The 20,417-nt window shown below is 37.0% G+C and overlaps 1 protein-coding gene across 4 annotated transcripts in view; it reads right to left on the bottom strand.

The window, feature by feature from the left end:
- Nucleotides 1–5,980: 5,980 nt before the first annotated feature.
- KLHL7 (kelch like family member 7) overlaps nt 5,981–20,417 on the bottom strand; it is a 59,066-nt gene continuing 44,629 nt past the window's right edge. The window contains exons 8-11 of one of the 4 annotated variants that reach the window (XM_007447445.1): nt 15,220–15,460; nt 12,755–12,956; nt 8,722–8,819; nt 5,981–7,402 (exon numbers count right to left, since the gene is read on the bottom strand). In XM_007447445.1, the coding sequence (XP_007447507.1) occupies nt 7,119–7,402; nt 8,722–8,819; nt 12,755–12,956; nt 15,220–15,460 (825 nt within the window). In that variant the 3' untranslated portion in view covers nt 5,981–7,118. The remainder of the gene's footprint in view (nt 7,403–8,721; nt 8,820–12,754; nt 12,957–15,219; nt 15,461–20,417) is intronic. The other 3 variants (XM_007447446.1, XM_007447444.1, XM_007447447.1) reach the window with 3 other exon arrangements.

The following is a 20,417-nucleotide window of genomic DNA, read 5'->3' as shown; positions in this document are numbered from 1 at the left end:
GGAGTTCGCGGCTCCGCTACTGTGACGTCATCCTCTCGCGCCTGGGAAAGGCCCTTTCTCTCTTGTCCCGTCCCCACTGCGAAGAGAGGCGTGGATTTCACCCAATAGGATTTGAGAAGAGTGGGACCGCCCCCCACGCACTGAGCGTGGCCTGGGAAGGCAGGATGATTGAAAGGTTACGTAGAGAAAGGCGTCGAAGACAGTGGTGCAACGTCTCGTTCATCAGGGGAGGCTTGAGGTCCAAAATGAGAGGAAAGAAAGTTGGTCGGGCAAACCCATAACTTCAGCAAGGCCCTGAGAGGAGGATCAGCTGTGGTTTGAGAGACCGAGTCGTATTTTTCATTTGTAACTGCTGAGAAAGTAAAAATCTGCCCAGCCATTCATCAGGATGGGTAACAGTATAAGATAAAGCCAGTTGTAACGCTTACAGGAAACAGTTTCTTTTAAGGAAAAACTGCAACCAAAAAGTATCATAACCCGCATCTTTGGATGAGTACTACATTCTTACACGGAGAAACCTTGTTCTTTATAGTCCATGTAAACGTTACTATTTGAAATTTTATTAGTAAGAATGAAACATTCCACTCTTGCCTGGAGGATCTAAGACACTTTGACACAGAGAAGCAGCTTGTATTTCTAATCAGGTGCAGAGCTGCAGACAAGGGGTTCCTGAAAAGAACATTGCTTATTCTCTTAACTTTGTGGTTTCCAAGGGAACATGATCCTACACCCATGTCTCACTCCAGATGTGATGTTGATGCCTCTTTACACCGCTCTGCTTTGCTTTGAGACTGTCAAAACTGTTTCACTTAGATTTTATCTGAACTCCACCTTTCCCACAAATCTTACATCTACCTTTTCCATTGTGTGGTGAGACACCCTACAGTTCCTCTAGCGTGCAGTCTCCTTGGTTGCAATGCGTCAATAAATCTGACTGTTGGATTACAGGTTCGTCCCCGGTGGATGACTAGCCATTGTTCTTGCTCATATACTTTGTTTGGATTTTGATGACAGCAGAATCTACAGGAGCACTGGGAATAACTGGTGCAACCTAGTTTATTTTTTTAAAAATCAGTTTAATTCATTTATTTTGAAAAACATTTATGGAGTTACATGTATATATAGTACAAAGATCTTTTTCCTGAACCATGAGACTATATTGCAGACCTCATGCCCCAACACCCAATTATTTATTGTTATTTTCTACAGACAAGGACATTCTACTTAACCACAATATAATCACCAAAATCAGGACATTAATATTGCTGCATACTACTATCTAATCCTTAGATTCTGTTCATATTTTGCCTGATGTCCCAGTAATGTCCTTTAAAGAACAAGGATGCAGTTCGGAATCATTGTTGCCTTACTCATATTTCTTCAGGCTTCATTTTGGAACATTTTCTCAGTCTCTCCTTGACTTTCATGACCTTGACACAAACATTACAGCTAGTTATTTTGTACAATTTCCTTAATGCAGACTTATCTGTTTTCTAGTAATTAGATTATGCATCTTTGGCATCCATGGTTTTCACAATGTACCTGTCAAGTTGTGCACAATTTCTGTTTGTCACATTGTCACGTTCACTTTGATCACTTAAGGTGTTGTCTGGCAAGCTGCTCCAATGTAAAATTACTTTTCCTCTTTGTTAGTAATGAGGATTTTGTAGGGAGAGACTTTGAAAGTATATAAAAACCTCATTCCTCACCAAACTTTTAGTTCACTCATTTATTCCTATCACTATGACTTATGGTTTCCAATTTTATTCATTGGGTTATAATTTGTTACTATAATTTATTGTGATGCTCAAATCATTTCCAGTTGACACATCCCATGATTCTTTGAGCACTTCACTTCCTGGCCTAAAAGATGCTCCAGGGTCATCTGACACTTTCCCTGCTTCAGTCCTGGAATCAGCCTGTTCTCCAAGGAGCCCTGGGTCTTTTTTGGTGGCACTTAGAAGCCAAGATCTGAGCTCTAAATTTGCTCATTGCTATTGTGGTATCTTTGTTCCCAAATCCTTTCATGGGCATTGCTAGAGAATACATACTATAGACACATTTACATTAATACATATTCCTATATCTATATGTCTATTAAAAACTATGACTGCACACTGATAGCCTCCAATTTCAACCCAAGATCACAGAATTCATTTTATTTCCCCTCTGTATTTCTTTCATAGTGAGAAACTTGGCTCCCATCATTCTTAACATATCTATTTTGAACAGTCCCCTTGTAGTAAGGAATCTCTCACTGTGTTCACTGACTTTTCATCCATGCAAATGCCAGCATGTGTAAGAACTTTGCTGGCATCAAAGACCTAAAATAATACCAGTTAGGCTGAAGCTTAAACAAGGGTGTGTATGGTGCTCCGTGAAGGTGGAGAGGTGGGCAAAGCCAGAATCCTGACTGAAATCATCTGGATAAAGTGCTGTGTGAGATGATGACAGCCTAGGGCTGAGGCATGTAGAACTCAGTAGTGATAGGGGAGGGGTAGGTGGAAATCAGGAGAGTGAGGTCACGGGAAGGAAACGTCTGGTTTCAAGGTGGCAGAGTAAAAATGCCTCTGCCACCCTTTCCTCTTGAAAATATCTCAAAATGAGGGGGAAAACAAGCAAAAACATCATCTTTGATTATACTAGGAGATAACTGTAATTTCAAACCACAATTTATGAAGACTGAATGCACATAGAAGAGTACATAGTAAATTACTTAGAGGAAGAATCATATTCCTGTAAGATGGACAACTGATGTCCCCAGAGAAGGCTGAAAAGCCACATTAAGAACCACTAGGTATCACAGAACGGTGGACTGTTTGAAAATCTGTATGAGGTTCAGTTAGAATTCCATTAGGTGACTATCCTTACCTGTTGGGAGATAGGTTCTTTTCTTGAAAAAAGGGAACAAGAGAGGCTTTAATAGAGTCCAGGATGTAAATATAGAGGGTCAAGTTATGGTACTGACAAAAGAGGAACTGAACTCTGCCTGTTGAATGGCGCTTTGCCTGAGCTCCAGAAATCCTGCAGCCAGGCTTATTGTCAGTCTCTTCCCAGCTTGCTCTCCCACACCCAAGGGGCAGGAGTTTGTAAGTTTATATTCTGGAGAATCAAACATCCCAGAAAAAGATCTGTGGATCTCTTATGGATCTCCAACAAAAACAGACAGCCAGGGGCTTCCCTGGTGGCACAGTGGTTAAGAATCTGCCTGCCAGTTCAAGGGACAAGGGTTTGAGCCCTGGCCCGGGAAGATCCCACATGCCGCAGAGCAACTAAGCCCATGCGCCCCAACTACTGAGCCTGAGCTCTAGAGCCCGCGAGCCACAACTACTGAGCTCATGTGCCACAACTACTGAAGGCTGCGCGACTAGAGCCCGTGCTCTGCAACGAGAAGCCACGACAATGAGAAGCCCGTGCACCGCAACCAAGAGTAGTCCCCACTCACCACAACTAGAGAAAGCCTGCACACAGCAACAAAGACCCAACACAGCCATAAATAAATAAATAAATAAATAAATTTATTAAAAAACAGGCAGCCATTTCCTTAACATATGACGAGATTCACTGACAATTCAGCTCATGTTTGTAAACAAAAGTTCACAACTTTTTAATGTCTAATTTTAAATATACAATGCACAGCCAGGCACCAGATATTTGAGGAAAGACTCCAACAGGAAAGAGCAAAGCAATCTAAAAAGAAGTCAGAGGAAAGAGAAACACACCAAAAATATAAGTAATGTTAAGGAAACTAAAATATCCTCAGACAGGGCAACATGAAACAAGACCAGCATGCTATATAAAAGGACAATCCTAAAAAGAAAATGCTCTTGGAAATTAAACATGGATAGTGGAAACAAATTCAATGGATGGTTGGAAGATAAAGTCAGGGAAATCCCCTACAAGAACTGAATAAATTATACTCCAATGAAGATGTTAAAAAAAAAAAAAGAACTGAATGAACCAGACCGTGAACCCCATTTTACAGCTTTGTTATCAGAATAGGTTTAAAGCTCTGGAAAGTAAAAAAGCTTTCTAGTTAGTAAGGATGACATTTCAGACAATTTCCCAGTACAGATTTTCTCCTAAAGTAGTTTGAATTACCTTGGGAAGGAGGAAACTTACGAAGATGAAAGTAGATTCCTTTTGAGGCAACTGTAAGGAGAAAGGGGGTTATTTAAAGGAATGATTATCAAGTGCTGAATGATGTAACCTGTAAAATATTCTTTCATATTAACAAATTATGGGGACTTAGTGAGAGCTGTCTTGGTGCCATGTTTGAGTGGATTGAATTTTTGAAGTTGTTGATGTGTGTTAACACTACCACCCTTAAAAAGCAAAATTTCCTTCAAATATCTCCTTTACCCTGGCCTCTGCAACAAATCCAAAATATTTTCTGTTAACAGTATATGAGGCAAAAGGAAAATAGACTGCTGGTTTTAAAAAATGGCTCTTTTCATGACTCTAAATTTTCCATGACACTATATGTCACATTTCTGAAAGCTAGGTCACAATTGTAATTAATGACTGTTTTTGACAGCAACAACTTTTTTCAAGACATTAAAATTTCATGTTCACGCTGTGATTTTCAAAAGTAAAAGCTAAACTGCTATGTCATCAAAGTCATGTCACTGTAAAAAATATAACATTAACAATCACATATCTACTAAAAAGAAAGTAGAGCACTATACAGGATAGGAATTTTGGGTGGGGGAGTAACAGAAAATATACTCGCCAACATATTGTACTTTTACTCATTATCATGATATTGACAATATCATAGACTATTTCCAGGACAGAAAACAGACACTAATTAGAATTACTAAGATTACTAAGGAAAAAAACCACACACACTTCATTATAACCTACATCAAAGCTGTCTACATACTTATCGTAGTGTGCTTTAGTCAGCAGATACAGCCTAAAGAAAAGGGTAGTTATTTAAAATACCTTAAACAGCTGCATATTCCCATATGGGAAATTATTGTATCAAATTAAGTAATATAACCATTGTAATATGATAAATGGATATTCTACCCTCAAAAAACATTGACACATTTTTTTTCAACGGAGAGGAAAATTCAAAATCCAACATAAAAATGTTCAGAATGGGCAAATCTAGAGACAGAAAGATTACTGGTTACCTAGGGATGGGGTGTTTGGGAGATGCAACTGGGTTGAATAATGTCTCCCCAAAACTCCAAAATGTGACCTTATTTGGAGACAGTGTCTTTGCAGATGTCATTGGTTAAGATATGGTCACAATGGATTATGAGGAGGGTAAGCTAAATCCAATGACTGTTGTTCTTATAACACCACATGAAGATGCAGAGAGACAAGACACACAGGGAAGAAGGCCCTGTGAAGACTGGGGCAGTGACTGAAGTGATGTAGTTATAAGCCAAGAAACACTGACGTTCGCCAGCAGCCATCAGAAGCTACAGGAGAGGTATGGCAAGTTTTTGCCTCAGAGCCTCCAGAAGGACTCAACCCTAGGAGCACCCTGATTTAGGATTTCCCCAAACTGTGAAAGAATAAATTTTTGTTGCTTCAAGCCACAAAGTTTACGGTAATTTGTTACAGGAGCCATAAGAAGGTAATACAGGGAAAATGGGGAGTGACTGCTAATGAGGATGGGGTTTCTTTTTGTGGTGAAGGAAGTGTTCCAAAATTATGGTGATGGTTGCATAACTCTGTGAATATATTAAAGACCATTGAATAGTACACTTTAAATCAGTGAACTGTATGACATGTAAATTATATCTTAATAAAGCTATCATGTACATAAAACCTTACATAAATAGAAATATATATACCATAATCTTTTTATAATTTTTTCATTTAAACATTTTTAGGTTTTAAGCTTATAACCCCCATTATAAAGAAAACAATAAAAATTAAAGAGAAACATTGTTTCACAAGTTCAAAAAACAACCATTACCTAACACATTTAAAATGAAGAATGAACTTAGCGGTCTACTTGAAGTTTAAAAATATTTAATATTACCAGGTAAAAACATGGATGGTGACAGCTTTACATGGCTCACTCCATACATTTCATAATGTAAAAGGGCAAAACATTACTAGGAAAGAAATGAATAGTTGGGTTTGTAAAAGATTTACTGACCACATATAAGCAATTAATACAAAATGACAAATATTTAACTCAACTAAAAAACTTTTAGAGACAACTGGGTCAAATATCAATGATGTGCTCTGCTAAGGAAGAGAAATCATGTACCTTTCTAATATGTAAGAAGTTCAAAATGTATAACTATCAGTGCTATTCTAGTGACCTAGAAATTTGCTATAAGTAGCTTTCTTTTGCTAGGTAATAATTCTTATAATGATTGGATTTTATTTAACAGAGTGAGCACTGAAGAGGCATAATCCTTTTTTAACCCCTGGGAAAAAAATTGATATAAATTAGTGATGGGTGCTAGGCTTGACATTTTGTGTTAAAAAGATGGAATTATTTAATTGGACAGAATATATTTCATGAGGAGCTGGGTACCTTTTTAACTCTCAAAATGTGTTTATGAAGTTTTGTGAGATATAAGTGTATGCTTTGACTCACTCTGGCTTGCTTTTAAAATGCAATACATTTGGCATTAAATGGAACAAATGAAGACAAGCAAAATTACGTGAGACTAAGCTGCTCCACCAGAACTGCCTATCTTTGACTTACAATTCATACTATTTCTTAGTTCTTGACTGAACAGAAACAAACAGTCCTAACTACATAGCACTTCCATGATGTATGAAAATAGAATCTAGAGCTAAGATGAGGTTGCTTCTATGGTGAGTCAGTCCCCCATTCAGCCATAATCATAGTTACAAATGTGAAATTCATTTAAGAATTCATACTTTCACCAAGTGCTTATAACTTTACAAGTTTTCTTGCTAGATATGTTCTTGGTTATGTGGCCAGCTGAAATATGGTCTTTGAATGAAGAAATCCCATATAAAAGAAAATCTATTTTATAGGAATCTTACTTTACTTGAAACTTCCTTGAAAAGAACAAAACACCAAACTAAAACTTTGTAACCAAACTCTTGGAACAAAGCACTGGTGGCCATACTTATGAGTCTCCAGTGAGTCTTGAAGTTCACTCATTTTTTCATGTTTCAAGGGTTTCTTCATTTGCTCCACAAGTATCAACAACACAAATTAAACAACTTGTTACTGGAAAAGCTCGGACTTTGGAGTTGGCGATCCATTTGTCTGTTTCAGTGTTATATTCAAGGATGTGTCCTAATCGACCCACACCTTGAAAACCAGCCAAGACATAAACTACAGAGCCGACTGCTGCACACTTGACTGTTACACCCTTCCATGGCATTGGTGAGACCATCTTCCATTCGTTTAATTTAATATCGTAATATTCCACATTGTCCAGACCACCTTCAAAAGAATAAAACGTGAACAGCTATATGAACAATTCTAAGATCTCTTAAAGTAATAATTCTTTGGATTTTTTCCAAACCTTTTATTATGAAAAACTTCAAACATGCAGAAGAGTTGTAAGAATTTTACAATGAATCCTCACATATCTACCATTTAAATTCCTATTCTTACTTGGACACAACAGAAATTTAACTTAATTTTCATTTGTCATTTTAGAATCATAAATACTTATATTTATTCTATAAAATTAAAGACGTTCTATCTGCTCTGGAAAAATTAAAAAGTAGACCAGTGAAGTTTCCTTCTGATTAAGTTTGATTATAATCATTCAAATGTCCTTCTTTTTTCTTCTACCATTTATCTGTCAGCAGCTTATGAAAAACAGCAATGGATAGAGACAGAAGAAGGAAATAAAGCTATTTCTTTGTTATACTTAAGTAATGATTAAAAGTACTGACTAAAATAAGCTTTGTGGAATCTTATCTATAGATTCAAATGGATAAATGGATAGAGACAGAAGGAAATAAAGCTATTTCTTTGTTATACTTAAGTAATGATTAAAAGTACTGACTAAAATAAGCTTTGTGGAATCTTATCTATAGATTCAGTCCAAATTCTACATTATTAAAAGCAATTATTTAAGATTCTTTAGTACAACATTATTTAAGAAAATAAAAAGATCAAATTTACTCATTTAAAAAAGTAGTATTGATATTTTCATGCAACGTTTAAAAATGTTTAGGAAACACTACCATTCAGAGCCTGGATACAAGTCCTAAAAGTTAAATTAAAAAGTTTTAAAAGTTATATTAAAGTTCAAATGTTTCTGTCACTCAACAGTTTGTTTTTTTTTTTTTTAATATTTAATTTATTTATTTGGCTGTGTCAGGTCTTAGTTGTGGCATGTGGGATCTTTAGTTGTGGTACGTGAACTCTTAGCTGCAGCATGTGGGATCTAGTTCCCAGACCAGGAATCGAACCCAGGCCCCCTGCATCGGGAGCATGGAGTCTTAGCCACTGGACCACCAGGGAAGTCCCCACTCAATAGTTCTTAAGCTAATGTGATACCATTCCCCAGAGGGTATTTGGAAATGTGCTAAAGCCACCTGAGACTGTCACAATGACTGGTGGCTATTACCTATATTCATGGACAGAAATGTTAAACGTATTACAATGTTTCATAAACCGTTAGTTCACAGAAACTGTAAAAAAAAGTCTAATGATGTATGTGATCAAGAAACATTTTCATAACTTAAAATAAGGAAATATCAGCAAATTCATTGCGAAAGTTGAAAAAGTGAACTAACTTCACATACCTAAGCCATTCTGACCACCCACAGCAAATATCTTGTCTTTTACAAATACCAGTCCATGATTCTTCCTGGCTTCAATCATTGGACACAGCTCAGTCCATCTGAAAAAACAAAGGAAAGTTTTTAGTATACATGTTCACAAGAAGTAAAAGGACTCATACGAATTTATAAGAAAGGTCTGTTATCCCAAGTAAGCGCTCATTTACCACTCACATATGTGTACACATGCACACACACACACACACACACACACAAATGTGCGCCTGCATGTCTGGAAAGCTAGAAAACAAAAGTTTAACAGTGGTTTTCAGTAATTTATAGGTGGGGTAAATAGGGATTTTATTCCTTTCAACTCCAACAGGATATGGGAAACAGAGGATATCTGGAGACTATTAACGTGTCTTTGGAAGACATGCATTTCCTATAGTTCACAATAACTTGTAAAACAGTAACAAACAAAACAGGGAAGATATGTAAGAAAATATAAGGTACTAATATGGTTTTAGTCACATGTGGTTTTAATTAATATTTACATACGGTAATTAAAACAAATTTATCATGGGCCTCTAGCAATCAGCAAATTAGCATATCTGTTACTATTCACACATACATCTTTAAATATACACTTAGAACTTCAGGCAGCTCCTGTCATTCTGTCACGTTTAATAACTTATTAGCATGTTGCTGTGATCACAGGCACTATTATAAAGAAAGAGATTGAGAATATAAATGTGGACACAAGTGTTGAAGGATACTAATTCACAGGTAGCAGCATTAAACACACAGACAATTTTGTTATTGTTTTCTATGAGTTTCATCTCTTCTTTTTTTTTTTTTTTTGCGGTACGGGCCTCTCACCGCCGTGTCCTCTCTTGTTGTGGAGCACAGGCTCCGGACGCGCAGGCTCAGCGGCCATGGCCCATGGGCCCAGCCTCTCTGCGGCATGTGGAATCCTCCCAGACCGGGGCACGAACCCGCGTCCCCTGCATCGGCAGGCAGACTCCCAACCACTGCGCCACCAGGGAAGCCCCCATCTCTTCTTTTGCATGTACTCCCATACAGATAACTGACATCTGTGATTGTGAAGGTGGTACCAGCACACAACTCTTAACAGCTGATATAAATCGAAAGACTCCAAACAAAAACAAAAAAGGGCAATTTGGCATAAGTGTAATGCTCTAATATGGTTATTATTTATTTATTTATTATTTATTTTTTGCGGTACGTGGGCCTCTCACTGTTGTGGCCTCTCCCATTGCGGAGCACAGGCTCCGGACACGCAGGCTCAGCGGCCTTGGCTCATGGGCCCAGCTGCTCCGCGGCACGTGGGATGCTCCCAGACTTGGGCACGAACCCGTGTCCCCTGCATCGGCAGGCGGACTCTCAACCACTGTGCCACCAGGGGAGCCCTAATATGGTTATTTATAACTCTTCTTTTAAATAATTTAATACATTTAACTTTTCAAAACATAATTAGAGCATAATGATGAACTCTGAAATATCAACAACTCTTGTTGCCTTATATTTACATACTTTTGGTTTGTTTTAAAAATGGTTTGACAGTCACCACTCTCATTTTCTGAGCATTCATTTAAAGTAAGTCCTCCTATTTTTCAGGATGAACACACGTGCTCCTCCAGGTGAAAAGACCAGCATTCAGCTCGAAAGTGGGAGAGCCAGTACTCGACTTCCACAGCCTCTCCACACAGTAAGCTGTCAAAGTGTGTTAAACAGACGATCTGACTTGGAAAAATTCAATATACATACCCCTTTCTTCTCTAAATATGTCTACGATATAAAATAAGAGAATGTTTTATGTATATCTAAGTCTCCTCAAGGTTTAGAATTAAGGAAGTTCGTGAAACACGCTTCCTTCCTCCTATAATTCACACGCAGAGTATGCACTAGGTCTCTGCTCTCTCCAACCTGAGTTTAGTGTTCAGTAGCTTTCCTCAAAATTCTAACTGTGGAAACTGTGTTGTGTTGTTTCCATAGGTTTCATTTCTTAGCTTCCAATCCAACACATTCTAGTTAAAAAACACTTTAAAAATTGTCAAAATTGGGAAGAAACAGTTTTACAAAAAATATGTTGGATGGACACAACATATTAGAAAGGAAATCATAGTAGTATATAACATCTTTCATTTTGAGATTTGGATAATTATATTCACACTAGCTTTTCACTTAGGAAAATTTAGAGAATATAGAGAATTCAAATTTAATACATAAGCTCAATATATATAAAAGAAATGCTAAGTTGTGTAAGTTTTAAAATATTCCCCAAACTGATTATATTCACCTAGTTTTAAAAAATATTGAAGTTGTAGAATCCCTTTATACTCTTTCTCTGCTACTATAAACAAGAATATATTGATTTACACTGATACTGCCTGAATAAAGATCTCAGAATTTAGAAGCCTGGAGTTCATATGGTATGGGTTCTACTCTAAGATATTTCTTTAGAAACGAAACAATAATTAGGCAGCAGAATGAATGAGATTACAGTTTTCCAACTAGTATGCTGTAATGTTTTTTGAGTACAGGATTTATGGGAGGTAAAGTAGAGACTGATATAGGAGGGAGGACAGTTGGTATATACCCTGCTCCTATGGTTTAGGACAAGAGGGGATGGATAGATAGCTGGATGATGGGATTAGGATAAGGTGTATCCCCAGTGTGCCCTGGCAAGTACAAAGGTACAGTTTAAAAAAACATTGGGAAGTATTAAGTTTGATGATCTCAAGAGATTTCCTAGTCTAGACACTTAGCAAAAGATAAGTTTCAAGATAAGCTTCTTTCAATTCTATCCCTAACATGGGTGACTAGTTGAGCAAAAAATGAGAAAAGAACAATTGTAATTGCACTTTTCTTTGGGAAAGGAGTTACTGATTTTGCTTCCTTAAATCCTTCAAAAATAGGTGGGAAGCATAAATAACTACAAATGACAATCATATTTTATAATTAAATCTTTACTCTTAATTTAATAAAAGCAATAGCTGGAGTAGAAGACTTCTATGTTTGTAGCCTAGAAATATTTCCTAAGTACAAAAATTGAGCACAAGAGTTTTGGTGTGGCTCTTTGGCATAACATTTAAGTTGAACATATTTGCCCAATAACTTGTTCTAGTAAAGGAAGAACAATCCTTTCAAACGAGCAAGTTAATTTTCTTATTGAAGGTCTTTGGATGTTTCTGATTATCAACAAAAGGTCTGACTGGAACATCACCTGTGTTCATTTTCTTGTTAGTTAATTACACTATACTCACCACCCCCCACTATCAATAACTGGCTCATATCCTTTGGCTGTATTGAATGGGTTCCATCATTAATTACAAGATCAGAAAAACGGGCTAACCATTTATTTCTTTGTATTTTGCCTTTTAAAAGCAGTTATTTTACTTCCCAGTTGACTTAATATTTTATTTAGGGACTTCCCTGGTGGTCCAGTGGTTAAGTCTCTGCGCTCTCAATACAGGGGGCCCGGGTTTGATCCCTGGTCAGGGAACTAGATCCCACAGGCCACAACTAAGACATGGCACAGCCCAATAAATAAGTAAATAAATATTTTTTAAAAAGAATAATTTTATTTAATAAATATGAATCCAAACATACTTTAGTAAGCACAAACTCAAAAAAGACATTATACCTAGGGGTATGATTCATTAATGCCACGAACCAATACATAATATTTCTAATTAAAGGCAAATTTACTACTGGTCATAAATTGTTTCCCCCTCTCTACACTTCCTGATCTCTCAAACAAAAATATTTTGAGTTTGATGAATCAGTCATATTTTCTTATTCACAGACGTTTATTTATTGCACAAGCAGGAATAGAAAGAGAGGGGCTCCCATGGGGTATAAGGTCAAGCTATTTCTTAAGGTGTAGAGGAAGGGTCAAGGCTATAAACATGCCCCTGACCCTAGCACATTCAAAAATCCTTCTGCTGGGTTCCTTCTGCCTTTTGACGTCTTCTTCCATTGAGCTTATAGAATACAACTAATTGTGTAGTAAGAGTTTTAAACTGATACATACGTTTCTGTGGCAGGATCATAGACTTCACAGGAATTCAGTACTCGCCCAGAAACATTGTTCCCTAAACTTCCACCGCAAACATAGATCAGGCCGTTGGCTTCCACCATCCCATGGCTGCAGCGCTGAGTCAGCATGCTGGGCTTTGTGTGCCAGCTTTCAGTTCTTGTATCATAGCACTCAAATAAATACAGAGCTGAGTTTCCTGTAAAAGAAAAGGACCCAATCTTGCTTAACTTAGTGTGTATGTGGGCCTGGAGTGAGTTGACTGTACAGTTGAATCATTAATTACTGGAGGAAAGAATTTAGGGTTGTAGAGTCTTTACTCAATCAACAACAACAAAACGTAGAAATAGTTTCAGAAAAAGCTACCCCTGTTTGTACAGACCTTGGAAAATATTCAGAAAAGGATCTCTTGGAGAGACTTATTAACTGGTAATTAAACACAAAAAAAAGAAATTGGTTTGATTTCAAAAGATTTTCAAATTAAATAAGAAACATTATGTATGTCTTCCAGCCCAGTTATGCATGATGGGAATTAATTGAACCTCAAATGTTTATAGAGAGGGGGAAAAACACAGCTGTTTACAGATGGTAAGTCTATACCTTAAAATATGAAGACTACTATCTGAGAGTATCCTCAGGCTTGTCATTTAACGTTCTACAACAGCCACTGCATCATTAACAAAACTGTTCTTCCTGACTGCTCTCAGCAGTTGTGTGGGTAGGCCCTGAAGTCATGCCCGTCCACTCTTGAATATACACTCAAAGTATCGTTATGTGTTTCTGGTGTACTTTGATTATACATTTTAACGGCAAAACACACCCATCCTGTTTTGCAACTTCTGCACATTTTAGGAGCTCAATAAAGAGTTTTAGAAGTGATACCATTAAAGATCAAGTGTTTTTCTTTCCCAAGAAAAACGAAGCTAGAACTTTAAATTATTGCTCCCCTCCCACTTCTCTGGACTTTTCTAACGCTTAAAGGCAATAATACCCTTATAAGTCTCTATCAAAACCAAAGCCTATGAAGAGCAAAGTTCAAAGAGTAACAAACATAAGAAGTAACAGTCATGACTAACAGTAACTTCTTTTTAAACATTTCAAATTTGGTAGATTCAGTTGGTTGACACTAAAGGGAAACAGTATATAGCAGATTAAAAAGAGTTACTATTTAAGTGAAAAACTGACTTAGCAGAGTAAATGCTGAAGAAATGAAGTTATCTACTATACTTTCCACAAAAAAGTATATCTATAAAACACTTCCTACTATATTTAGGATTTATTGTATTTGAAATATGCTGTATTAGACATTCTGTGAGAATGCTTTTAAAGAGGGGGAAGGTCACCTCGAGTCACATTTAGAAAATCATAATCTTTCTTGTATTCATTTTGCATCTAGTGGGAGTGGGGGTAGAAACTTAAGACAAGGAAATATGCTGACCAAAAGTAAAACAGTCTTTGGGCTAATATAAAAATCATAAAAGAAAACAAAAAGACAACGTTTAAATTCCATACTTTAGATTTACTTGTCTTCCTAGTTTTCTTTATAAGCCCATTATTTAGCTAAAGAAATTACTTGAAAAGACGAAAGCATATAAAAGCTAGTCTGTACCTAGAATATTCATTTAGAAAAATTATTCATTTAATAAACAAACACTAGTGGACACTTACAAATTATCTGTCAATGAGAAAGGTTTTTATACCCATACCCAGACCCTGTTCTGATCAATAAGCTTAAGATACCACTACCAATCATTACATTAAAAAGTTAAAGAATAGGGAGCTCTCTGGTGGTCCAGTGGTAAATAATCTGCTTTCCAATGCAGTGGACACTGGTTCAACCCCTGGTTGGGCAACTAGGCCCACGTGCTTCAACTAGACAGCCCGAGTGCTGCTAACTACAGAGCCCGCGTGCCATGACTAGAGACAGAAAACCTGCACACCACAACTAGAGAGAAGCCCACGCGCCGCAACGAAGATCCCGCATGCCACAACGAAGACCCGACGCAGCCAAAAGAAAAAAACAAAGTTAAAGAATAAAGCAAATGAAAAAGATTATTCTTACTTTTTTCTGATACAAAGAAAGCAAAGATAATACAGATTTTAAAAGCCTGAATGTGGGTCTATGAGTAAGCCAAACTCCGAAATCTTTAAAGCAAATAATATTACGTACATAAAATAACTAATCCAGATGGGAACAATGAAGCTAAAATCCAGATGACGTCAATGAAACCGTTGTCATGACAAAAAATGGACAGTTAACATAATCTAGGAAGGTGAAGTTCTCGTAAATTAATGACTTATAAAGAGTAAGGTAAACCTTCAGGGAAATGTGCTCTAAAATATGACAGATATGTATTTAAATTTGTCAAAAAGTATCTGGACAAATAATACCAACTCTGTTTAAATATGAAAGCCAAGACCCTCAGCTTTAAAGCACACACAAATACTGAATAAGTCCTTACCAACTTCGGAACCTCCAGATGTATAAATTTTGCCTTCTGCAGCGCAGGCAGCAAGGCTGTCTCGAGGTGTTGGAGGGCCCAGTTTGGAATACCAGCTATCTTTAACGACATTATAGCAGTCCATTCGTTTTATGGGGAAAAGCTGAGAGCCACCCAAAATGTAAACTACATTGTCCCAAAACACGCATGCTGCGTCTCTTCGTTTTTCAAAGGGGCAGCGGATGTCTGTCCAGCTATAATCCTGTAACAGGAAAGGACAGGAAGATTTCAGTAATGGAAAACTATAATAGAAAAGGATGAAGCAAAGATATAACTGAGAACATACAAAACATAAGAATATGTTAAATTTATCAGAGTACATATAAGAATGTTTGGCTTGAGACTATTATTTAATCTTGCGTGACTTCTTCAGAATGTTGGTTAGTCGTGGCAGAAGGCAAGAGGAAGACAGTGACGGCTTTGGGTCTTTTCTGGCTCTAAAATAAACTTTAATACATTTGTATGTATCACCAACACCCCGTCTTCTATTCCTTCTGTTATTGAGGATAATACAAGAAAATACTAAAATAAGCAGTTTTGTTATTTAAAGAAAGATTGTTTTTTCAAATGTAAATATGCACATCCCTTCTTTGCCAGATGTATAAGGATATAAAGAATCAATGGATAATTTGAAGCTTTAACTGCCATTAACCTACTAATGTCTAAAGCCAGAAGGCATTTTGTAAACTTCTGAGAGATATTAATTTTCTGTAAATATTCAGGTGAGCCAGTATAGTCAGCCAGACTCTTAAAGCTGTGATATTATGAAATACTTGAATAACCTGAGTAGTCTGGAAACAACTTTTTTCTTCTCAATGAGAAGAAATGGGGACCTATCAGTACTTCACAATAAAGGCTGTTCACAGCACCACTGATTCCTATGTTTGATGACATCCAATGACACCTGTGCCCTTCTTCTATGTAAACATGTGGGGGAATGCTCCCAAAGTTATAGCTTGTTGGATCCTCCCCCTTTCAAAGCAAGGAAGTTACAGTCTTCCTGCTGCTTTCTGAAAATGGTTGAAAATAATTAGTGTCAGATAGAAATCCAAGCAATTCTCAATCTCATCAATCAAAGCACTGTGATTTATTAATGTGGATTTCCCTTTGGGAAAATTTGATATCTATCATGCTAATGTCCTGTTTTTCAGGCATTCACTGAATTAGATCAAAGCATCGTAGAACGTAAGAAATGGTCTCTTAGGTAAAGGAAGAGTCCCTTATTGAGAATATCTTGACTCCTAGTGATGATAAACATTGTTTTTTAGGTGACCAGAGAAAACAGAGCCTTAATCCCTTTCTTATTCTCAAATTAGGGTCTATAAGGCCCCCTGGGTTACTCAGTGGTATTTTTATTGGTAGGCACACAAAACTGCAGGATAAATGTAACATCTTCCTGAAGTTTCCGTTTTACTCAATGGATTTGAAAAACTGAGGAAGAATATTTTAAAAATTTGTTTTCTTGGGGAAACTGTGTACCACAGAGTGAAAAAAAGTAAGCGATAAAATATTCTACAGGGAGCAATACCTCAAAAGTAAACAAAATTACTCTTACATATTATGCAAATCTACTAATAGCTCCTACCTGACCAGGCTCATTAGCAGAGAAATACAATTTCATTAATAAGGTACATTAACTTAGTGAATCTCAAGTCTTGCCACTCTTACACCCAATTTATTTGATATTATTAGAAAGTGATATGCAAATTTTCCCATAATTTCTAAAGACATCCTTAAAAACATTATCTTTCTAAACTCTTCCTTAATTTCAGGATGAGAAAGTTGGTCAGATATTCTTTGAAATGGCCTCCAAGACCTGATACTCTTCAAATTAAAAAGAACTGCCCAGGTAGAAGCTGGAACTAAAAAAACAATATACTACTACTTTTAGCTAGATGAGCTTAAACACTTCGACACTAAGATTATGAGGTTCCAAAGAATGAAATAATTTCAAAGAGCTTGGTAACAGAATAATTCTACCTTTCCAATACTACTCAAGGGTCTGAGTAGGGAACGGATGATCATAAGTCATATAGGACTTGGTTATACTTCATATTTAAGAATTAAAATGCATTGCTCTCTCGGAACTCTAAGCCCAAGGGAAAATTGATTAGCTTGTGTGTCTGCAGTGTGTGTGTGTGTGTGTGTGTGTGTAACATGGGAATAGGCACATGTTTCTATCTACTTGGAATGTGGGCTCTCACTTCTCTAGAAGTCCTCAAGTTTTTAAATCTTTTCCAACTCTCCCAATACTGTCATTGGTCACCATACATGTTAAACACTATGCTTGATAAATACTAGCTATATATAATATTCTGCCTAATAGTTCATCTTCTACACAGGTAAGTGAAATATCTTTCTTTTTACCTGGAATGCAAAATAGACTTCATTTCAGATAAAATGTAATGCTTTACATTTGGGCTCATTAAATATACCTGTCAGGTGTTAAATGCACCTATGTTTGAGCATATCTGCCTTTGGTTGTACACAGGGGAGCTTATGGTCTTTTTTTTCTGTGTGTGTATGGGCCAACCTCCCTTGGAAATCTACCCAATTCCCTCAATCTACCCCCCATCCAAAATAAAGTACTGAGAATGTGATTTAACGTTTGCTCTTTAATAACTTGTTATACTACCTAGGAGATGTGTGCAGTTGAAGAAGCAAGCAGAGAGGGGATAAAAACAGATGGGAAGTCAGGCTTGTCAGCTCAGTGGATATCTTTGCCAGGTCTTATTCTAGTCATGGGACCTGACTAGGCCCCAACCTGGGGCCTGTAGGTGGAGGAAAAATTACTTATGGCTCCCAGCACTCACAGGCTACAAGGCAAGCTAGAGGGGCATGGAGCTTTCATGTTAGCAACAGATGGATGAATAGCACTAGAGTCACAGTACATGTGTGTGGGCAGGAAATTGTTACCCTAAAATTATAATTTAATGCAGTTTTTATTGAGTACCTATTCCAGGCAAGGTTCTATGCTTAGCTGCTGAGAAGATATGAAAATGAGAAAACCGGAAAGCTTAGAAAAAACACAGGTAGAAGGATTTCTTAAGTTCTGACACATCACCCATGTATGCATCCACACATATATATGCAGACATACCCATGTATAAAGTCCTGTCTTTCCTGGTTCCCGTCAGTCTTTCTTGCCTCTGCCGTGATATATCACATTCCAGACTTTTTTAAAGCTCAAGACTCCTTTTCTTTTTGCAAGCTTCCCTGATTTCCTTTTTCTGAATCCCCACCACACTGAAGTCTGCAGTTGATGACTGAGTACGCCATTACATCTTGTCTTGTGTGACTTTTCAGCTGTAGGACACTGCTACAGGAAGTGAAAGTGAAAGCCCTTCTTGAGTTGAAGGGCTGTAATATTTTTCTCCAAATGCCTTAGGGTAAAAACATCAGCCTGCTATTTTCCTTGAGAGTAAGGATTGATTTAATATAATCTTTATTCTGAAAACACATGAATCCTCAAATAATAGAAACACTACAGATGTAAATATTAACAATAATCAAGACAACCAAAATGCAAAATGAAAGAAACTTTTTATTTTTAAGACTTGAGAACTTTATTTTGCATCATTTTGAGAGAAAATCAAGCAAAGCTAGGGGAGAGAGGAGGTATATGCCAGATGCCACAACATTCCTAGAAGCAGTGTCATGAAAAGTACATCAAAACACTGTGGCTTATAAAAAAGGACAAAATAATGCCATTTACAGCAACATGGATGGACCTAGAGATTGTCATACTGAGTGAAGTGAGACAGAGAAAGACAAATATATGATATCCACATATAATGTAGAATCTAAAAAAATGGTACAAATGAACTTACTTACAAAACAGAAATAGAGTCACTATTACAAATAAATGATAATATTATATATCCTTATGAGGAATACTCCACAGCCCTTCAAACGGATGGTATTTTCATTGACATGAAAATACCACCACAATATAAATGCTGAGAGAGTAAAAAGAAGTTTTCGTAAAATAGCACGTATGGCATGATCCCACATATATAAAGTGAGAACACTGGGGACTTCCCTGGCAGTCCAGTGGTTAAGAGCCCGTGCTTCCACTGCAGAGGGCATGGGTTCGATCCCTGGTCTGCATGCCACGAGGTGCGGCCAAAACAAAAAATAAATAAAAAATAAAATTAAAAAAATAAAAAATTCTAAATTAAAAAAAAAAATGAGAGGACTGGAAAGATGTTCACCAACTACTGAGGACTGTCTGTTATGCTGGGAGCACTTTGGCTTTCTCCTTTTTATCTTGCTATGTTTGAATTTTCTACAATGAGCATATATTATTTTTTTTAAACAGAAAAAGTAAATACAACAACTAGGCAAGTAGTACCAAAAGTATGGTACAAAGCAAACAACTTCTCACATCAGATGCTTATAACAGTACTAAATGTTTTAACATAAATGTGGACTTAAAAGTAATTTAAGTTAAGGCTTTAAAAACTTAAAACACCTAAATAGCTATTATACTATGCGGCTGAATTTCAACTACAAGATGGATCGGAAACAGTCTTTGCCTTCCTTCCAAATAGCACACTATTAGGGCATATCTAGTTTTTTAGAAGTGAACACTTGATTGTACTTAATTTCCTAGGCTGTACCCACTTTGAAATGCACTCATTTTCAATGGGATCACACAGATATTTCTGTAAACATATTAACCTCCCAAAGTCCAGAAAGGGATTTAATAATCAGCCATTGGAAGAAAATACTCTTGTAACTTAAAGTTCTTCATAAAACATAGCATCACAGCTAGAAAAAAGGCTTCCACAATTGGGGGTGGATGGGCAGGGCGTGACTGTGCTACCGTAAGCTGCTAGATAAACTCAGAACAGTGAACATATAAACGGGCAGTTCCCAGCTACTGATCAGTTAAAACTAGCAAGGAGTGGGAAGTGAGGCCAGACACCAGCTCAAAGGGAATTACTGATTAAGAATCACTACTGTTTTATAAAGTCACAACATGTTCTCCCCCCTCCACTCTCAAACTAAAACCATACCACCAAGACACACAACTCAAATCTACTCAGATATTTAAGTGAGATGAAACTCAGTTCAAAAGTGAAACCTGGGGCTCCCCTGGTGGCGCAGTGGTTGGGAGTCCGCCTGCCGATGCAGGGGACACGGGTTCGTGCCCC

The sequence above is a fragment of the Lipotes vexillifer genome, unplaced genomic scaffold (genome assembly GCF_000442215.2).
Source record: "Lipotes vexillifer unplaced genomic scaffold, Lipotes_vexillifer_v1.1 scaffold474, whole genome shotgun sequence".
NCBI lineage: Eukaryota > Metazoa > Chordata > Mammalia > Artiodactyla > Lipotidae > Lipotes > Lipotes vexillifer.
Note: the sequence above shows the minus strand (reverse complement) of the source record. Positions and strands in the feature narration are given on the sequence as shown.